This window comes from Solanum tuberosum, unplaced genomic scaffold (genome assembly GCF_000226075.1).
Source record: "Solanum tuberosum cultivar DM 1-3 516 R44 unplaced genomic scaffold, SolTub_3.0 scf00602, whole genome shotgun sequence".
Taxonomy (NCBI): domain Eukaryota; kingdom Viridiplantae; phylum Streptophyta; class Magnoliopsida; order Solanales; family Solanaceae; genus Solanum; species Solanum tuberosum.
The window spans coordinates 229316-237594 of NW_006239519.1; the positions used below are offsets into that span (position 1 = coordinate 229316).

Sequence of the window (8279 nt, forward strand, 5' to 3'; positions counted from 1 at the left end):
TTGCATTCACAAAGCTCATGGATTCACTCCGACAGGATTTCAATCTTAGCAAACAGTTGTATCGGTTATATGGAATGCCTTATGCACTTAACGTATGGACATATGAATTTGCATCCCAATTAAATCCTGAAATTGCTGTCAAAGAACGGAATGTCATCCCTAGAATTTGCAATTGGAGGGTTGTGGCTTTAAAGCCAAAGTTTGAAATGCTTATGACTAGCATTTTTCAAGAGGTAACATTGAATCCCATTTTATGTTACATTTCATACATAATTAAGTATATAGTTGTAAGGTTGCAAGTTTGTCTTTTTAAAATCATTTTTTTTTGTGTTAGGATACATAATTTTATCTCTTAATATTAAAAAAAATTGTTTTTCCAGAATGCATGTTCAAACATTATGCCAACACCGGAGGAACTTGCAGCTTTTGATTTAACTGAAGATGAACATGATCCTCCTTCTTCACCCACCACAACATCTGTCAATCCCAAGATAGTTCAACCGAATGACATTGCTGATTTCGATGATTTCTCCACAAGACCTCCCGAACAGTTGTTAAGGAGATCATCTAGAGTGTCTGATACATCATCTCCACCACCACCAAAAAGAAGAAAGAAAGTGTATACACCTAAAACAAAGGTGTCAGAACCCAGTCAGCCAGATCAGTCCAATGTGTCATTAAATCAGCCATTTTCTATTCCAGATGATCCTCCGACACCGGCTGCTAATGTACACGGTTCTGCAAATGCTCAAAAAGTCAACTATGTAATTCCAGATATTGAAGAATTGAAAGATCATTTGAAGAATTACGTAAGTAATTATTTCAATTTTATTATTTTTTCTTTATATTGATTCTAATTGTAGTTGTTTTTTATAATTTTTTGATAGGTTGACAAGAAATTTGAGGAACTTATAATATTGATAAAGGAAAACCACTCGCAGTTGATGCTATCTCGACACAAGGAAAACAACAAAGTTGATCCTCAATCAAGCAATAAACAACCATCTTCACATATACGGACTGATTTTGCTGCTGCATTTGGTGTAGCTGATTTTGAGGTTGGTGTATCTGTTAATGAGGGTGGACATCAAGATTCATGTCAATGCAGAGGTACGTATCTGATACATTCTTTGTAATTGTCGTTATATCTCATACATTAAGTATGTATTAAGAATCATAAACATATGTATCAGCACATATAGATCATATATATAGTTAAGGTGATTTACCGAATCTTCTATCTCATTAATCAATTATATATTTCAACTTTATATTCATCACTTATGTTAAATAATGTTTCAGTAACAATTATGTTAACACCTTTTTATTATTAAAATTCAAATATAGATTGATCATAATATCAGTAACCAAAGCTTTAAATTGATGAAGCACATCAAGCCCCACAAGCTTTAAATGAAGTAAACATGGATGAAGATGGTGCTGACACAGTTCAACACAACATCCGTCATTTTATGCCTTTTAGAATAATAGTTGATACATCGGTATATTTATCAATTATGCATCACGACACTAATATTCATTATATGCAATGATACTAAAAAAATATATAATATCTTATTATACAGGATTCTTCCACATCAACGACAATATCGCCCTCAACTGAAGCAGCAATAGATGCACTTGTATCCGATCTAGGAAAAGTTCCTATTCCTACTAAACCATTGTGTGTTTACAATCCACAGGATTTAACTGGTAGTCATGATTTGTTGTCTGATAGTCAATTACCCATTGATATTCCAACCACCGAGATTGTTGTTAGAAGTCATTCAAAGACTCCTATGCCTAGAAACATGATGCCTTCAAGAATTATTCAATCTCCATACGTGACTTCTTTTGGGTCAAGTGATAAGGGAAAACAGAAATTGGATGACGATGTTCGTCTGTATTTTCCATTTGAAGGATGTGGGATTACATATCAACCTTCATCTAAACTAATTGATGAGTATATGCAGTGGTTAACCAAGGGGCTTCTCAAAAATCATGCCAATAAGTAAGTTTTATACATATATTTTGTAAATGTTTGGATTAACTTAATTTGATGTAACCAATTGATAATACAAATATTATCACAGGAAACCATCGGAGGATAAATACAGATCAAAAGCCTCTTCTTTTGAATTTGAGATGATGAATTTTGTTGTTGCATTTCCAATGAACAAGAACTGGTTCTATGCCATGTCACAGCCAAACAAATGTTGGACTGATCAGGTAAAGTTCTTAATGAAACAATTTAAGCATGTATCAGATACATTGATATAGAACAACATGCTACAAAAAATCATCCTGGATACAATCAAATAAACTATCAAATTAGTATTTGTTTAGATTATTATTTAATGTATCAATTCTATCATATACCTTTTTTTACAAGTTTCTAATTTCGTTTATCATGTTTTTTATAGCACATCGATGTTGTTTTTTACTACCTCCGTAAAAAATCAAAACTCCGCAGCATAAATCAGTACAGATACACAACAGCCAACTGCTTGTTCATCTCACACATCAAAAATACCTATGAAAGGTATTACCTGGCTAATGATGATGATCTTATTAGTACCCAAGAACACATTGATCGCGCTTCAGTTGTATCTGTATATGAGAGGTCAATCACTAACATCATCAAAGGTTTTGAAATCCCAGCTGCTTTACCATGGCATCTTGTAGACGATGTTTACATTCCGGTTAATTGCGGTGGATAATTTCATTGGGTGCTTGTTGTTGTTGAACTGAAAAACAAAGTGATAAGGGTGTATGACTATTCATTAGGTTCAAGGAAAAAAGCAATTCCGCACGAGATAAATATGTTGTCTAAAATGCTTCCTTCTTACCTCATGGACAGTGGATTCTTTGAAAAAACTGAGCGAACAAGCTTTGTTGATTGTGATGCGTACAAGGACAATAATTTTGGTTCACTTTTGGAGGCACAAGTTCCTTTCATGGTTGAATTTGCCCAAGACATTATGCAACAAAAGAGTGACAGCCTGTAAGTATTGTGCTTTTATTGTTTTTGAATCATGTATGATTTAAGTTTATAACTGATATTCTGCATTTTTGTAGAGACTGTGGGTTATATGTTGCTATATTTGCGGAGTATCTGAGCGACCAAATCGAAACATCATATGTTGATTTTCTCCTGAATATCTACGCAAAAAGATATGGAGCATTGTTGTGGAGTTATGGCAGCGAGAAGGCTAAGGGCGCATACGTTAGTGAGAATGATGATCCACCAAAACCTAAGAGTGTAGTCACACAACCACCAGAAGAAGATTTGGTTCACGTAGTGTAGTAATTAAGTATCTATGCATAGACAATGTTTTATTTTTTTTTTAGGATCCTTTTGACAATTTCACTCATGTTTTAGTCTGTTTTGATACAGTATGGACCAACATACTTTGCTTATAAAAAGTTAAATTTCAGACACACTATTGCATTACATAAAGAAAAAGTGCAGTATATAACATATATAGTAGCTGATACATGTTTTCATTGTTATTATGTATCTTCTAAGTAATAACATATTGCTAACAAATAGATTTTTGAAACTTTAACGTATATGATTCATTATTTATAATTACGTGCAACATAATATATATAGTATATGATACACGATTCATAACTATTGTGTTAAATAAACTGTTTACAAACTTAATTGTTTAATGTATGTATCATAATATATATAGTATATGATACACGATTCATAACTATTGTGTTAAATAAACTGTTTACAAACTTAATTGTTTAATGTATGTATCATAATATATATAGTATATGATACACGATTCATAACTATTGTGTTAAATAAACTGTTTACAAACTTAATTGTTTAATGTATGTATCATAATATATATAGTATATGATACACGTTTAATAGCTTATTGCTAACATATAGGTTGTGTATGTTTTAATGTAAATGATACAGTAACCAATTAATATATATGATACAACAAACGTTATATAATTTGATGTAGGAATTTACATTACTGAAATTATTTTATTATTTAATGCATATGATACATTAGCTTATACGTTAACCAACATTTTATTTATAATTGCACCTTAAAATTTATTTATCAGAATTAACATTGATACACAAATCATAACAAACTATTTTTTTGAACAACAATACTTATTAATAACAAATGTAAACAATACAGTTTACAATTTTTTGAACAGCAATACTGATTAATAACATTGATAACTGTTTACGTGAAAAATTGTTCAACAAAAACATTTAATGTCATATAAATATTATGATGATTTCACTTTTCTTTTGGAAAGAAAGTACAAGTTCTTCTGTTGTGACCCTTCTTGTCCACATTGTCCACAACAATTTGTGTTCACTGTAATCTTTTCATCTGCATTCTTTTTTCTTCTTTTCCTTGGTCTTCCAGCTAATCGTTTGTATCTAGGTAGATACACAGTTTCAGCTACAACATCCTCAGGAGCTGACCAATCTTCTTTATCTGGCATTGGAACCATTGGAATCTCATAAGGCTGGGCACCGGACCGGAATGGGACCACCGGACCGGAACAAACCGGAACCGGAACGAGACGGTTTGACTGGGTTGTTGATCGGTACCGGGATGAATCGGACCGGAACTACCGGGATGGAGGCTCGGTTTCGTCCCGTCCCACTATATACCGGGATAGAACCGGGACGGACCGGAATGGACCGAAACGGAACGGGATGGGATGGGATAAACGGGACGGCATATATAGCTATTTCAAAAAATAATTATTTTTTTTGAGTTATTTTGAATTACGAAAATACGAATTGTTTTTTTATTTTTCTAAGTTATATTAGTTTATAGTATTTAAGTTTTAAAATTTATAATAATTTTACTTAAGTTTATTTTAAAGATATTTTTTTAATTTTTACGTATATAAGTTTGTAAGTTAAGTTTAATAAAGTTTTTTTTAGTTTTTGAGCTTATGTAGTTATGTTAAAAGTTTTAAAGATTTGAATCTTTTGAAGTTTATAAGTTATTAAGTTATACTTATAACTTGTAAGTTAAATAACTTAAGTTTGTAATTTTAAAAAAATTAAATAAACAAAAAAGAAATGCTAATAAAAGTAAATAATGACAAAAATATTATTTTTCATTTTAATTAAAAATGATTTATCGGGACCGGACCTATCGGGAATCGGAATGAACCGGGATGAACCGATACCGGTATACCAGTACCAAATCATGGTACCATTCCGTTCCTTGTACCGGTTCAATGTATCCCATCCCGTCCCGAATACTATCGGACCGGAACGGACCAGAATGGTACCGGTACAACCCATTCCGGTGCCCAGCCTTAGAATCTAATATGTTTTTGCTAATGCATCAGGCTTGTAGTAATCAGAGCAATATGGATGCATATATTTAACATTCTTTTCCTTTAAAACAGCGATTGCATGTGCGCAAGGTATCTCATCTAGTTGAAATCTTCCACAAGAACATACTTTCCGCTCAAGACAAACAATGTATCTTCTTCCAGCTTCATAAACCGAGAAAATAAATTCAGATGATGGAACAACCTGCGTACATTTAAAGAAATCATGTTCAAACAACAGAATGATACACCGAATTATATACATAGAATATAAAATAATGTATCATGACACATACCTCCATCTTCGAACTTTTAGACGCGTTTATAATCAATATCTCCTCAAATCTTCTCCCTAATGTGTCCTTTGTATATGAGGCTATTTCTCTATTTTTGCAATGCCAAGAACCAAATAGAATTCTAACTTCTTCCAAGAATTCTAATATAGACAATTGTTGTGCTTCAACAAGACAACCATTGATACATTCCGCAATGTTCGAAGTCATCATTCTACCTCTATTTACTGTTGAATGAACTCTCGACCACTTCTCATACCCTGCATCCTCAAGGTACTCCTTAACCCTGTGATCAATTTTATCAACCTTAGCCATCAATTTATCAAAATCCTCCTTTCTGTATGCCTTGGCCATAGAGTAAAATAGATCACTTAGGGTGTTTCTACTCCTTTTGAAGTTGCCACATACATTCTTCCAAAGATGCCATATGCATGCATAATGAGGTATATTTGGGAACACAGTCCTTACACTCTTCATAATACTCTCATTCATATCTGATGCAACACACATTTCTTCACGCTCGCCAAATGCATTTTTGAATTGTTCGAAGAACCATGTCCATGAACAGTCATTTTCAGTGTCCACAACACCATATGCCAATGGAAATATGCAACCTAATTACAGAGCAACACATATTATTTCATTTGATACATAACATTTACAACCTCATAACTACAAAAAATACATACCTGCCCCATCAAGTGTGCTTGCTGATACAAATGTCCCTTTGTAAGCTCCGCCCAGATGTGCACCATCGACAATAACTATTGGTCTGCAGTAATCGAACCCCCTAATCAATGGTCTTAAGGCTACGAACAGATACATAAATTCATCTTCCTCAGTCTTCTGCATCTTTATATAAGAATTTGGATAAACAATATTTAGCATGTATATGTATCTCGGTATCTGTCTATATCCAGCTGATGGTTTACCCCTTATCATTTCTAGTGCACGTTCTTTAGCACGCCATGCCTGCAGGTAAGATATTTGAACCCCATAGAATTCTCTAATATCTGCAATTATATCTTTTGGAGTATGAATTCTTTTATGGTTGAACAATTTGGGAGCAGTCACACCACTTACAAACCCGACTGTTGCTTGGACTTTGGTTAGTACCCTATCTCGCATTGGACACGTATGTTCACTATTGAAGTATCTAACTTTGAAAACATCAGATTTTTTTCTGCAGGAAGCCTTCATAGTCCAGCCACATTCATCCGAAAAGCATACCAATACATAACTGTACAATTTTTTTCATCATATTAATACATATAACAGTTACATGTTATAATATATAAAACACTAAAGTTCAAAGTAACCAAAGAATGATGTATTTTTTGTATCAGATTCAGAAAATAATTATTTATACACGTATCATAATTTTATTGAATGTATCAGCTACATGATTATTTACTGTTTCAACAGTATTATCTTAACGTATCAACAATATTAACTCAATGTATCAATAATATTAACGACCAACACAATTATTTTTTATCAGATTCAAAAAATAAATAAATAATGAATCATGTATCACAAAATGAAGGAATGTATCGACTACATGATTTTTGCGATTAAATTATTTAATTTTTAAACAGTCTAATCTGAACGTATCAACAATATTAACTTAATGTATCAACAAATACTGTATCATTATCAATCTACCACAAATCATATTCAACGAACTAAACAAAAATTCAAAATCAATGACTTTCTATTTAATAATGTATCATACATTAAAACAAAATAATGGTATCACCATTTATAGATCTAACGAATCCAATCACAGTTCTTCACAAAACAAATCAAATACTCGCTTACCTTTGTCTATCAGATCTCTTTACTTTGCAATTGAAATTGTTCTTTATCTTATATTTCGCCATCACATCTACGAGTGTTGCTTTATCCTTATATAACTGACCTGTCTTCACCTTTATACTATTTGAATCAATTATGTAATTTGTAACTTCCAATTCTGGAATATAATACGAATCACAAATTCTTGATTCAACCATCGCAAGAGCTTCTGTATCATGTGTTGTGCCTTCTACACACGTAATTTCTCCCCATGTTCCATCAAAGTTATGTACATCACCGCCAATCTTTTCATTTGTGTCAATGCATAATGGATACATTGCAAATCCTGGCTCTACTTTTTTTCACTTCTAAATAAAGTTTAACACCCATGTCGTTCTTAAGTTTCATCGGAGACGAGTTACCTTCTACGATGTAACTAATTTCAATGTTTTTCCTTGATACATCGATATCCAACTCGGCTGAAATTGCTGCTTTGAGATTCAAAAACGAAATTGATTGTCCAACAACGATTCTGTCACTTTTGTAACTTTCATATTTCACTTCGCTGACCCAAATTCCTGAATGCCTCTAGTAAAATTGATATATTCATCTTGTATCAGCAAAAAAATCAGAGTTTTATTCGTAATTTCTAGCTTTTTCTAAATCGATGGATGTTCACAAATTGTTCTTCAATGTAGAAGATATAATTTTGAAATTTGAAATTTTGTAATGTCTGAATAGATTACCTATTAAGATAAGGAATGTTTAGGATCAGTTAGGCGTAATTTAAGCTAATTAAATTAACAGACTTAATTATTACGTTTTTTTCCTTTTTTAGCGCGACAT

General features: G+C 32.4%; 1 protein-coding gene across 1 annotated transcript; it reads right to left on the reverse strand.

Moving 5' to 3' along the window:
• Window positions 1-5332: 5332 nt before the first annotated feature.
• Window positions 5333-7771, reverse strand: LOC107058694 (uncharacterized). The gene is made up of 4 exons (XM_015304715.1): window positions 7458-7771; window positions 6326-6876; window positions 5640-6250; window positions 5333-5548 (listed from the first exon to the last, which is right to left on the reverse strand). The coding sequence occupies exons 1-4, from the start codon at window positions 7769-7771 to the stop codon at window positions 5333-5335; spliced, it is 1692 nt and encodes a 563-aa protein (XP_015160201.1).
• Window positions 7772-8279: the final 508 nt, after the last annotated feature.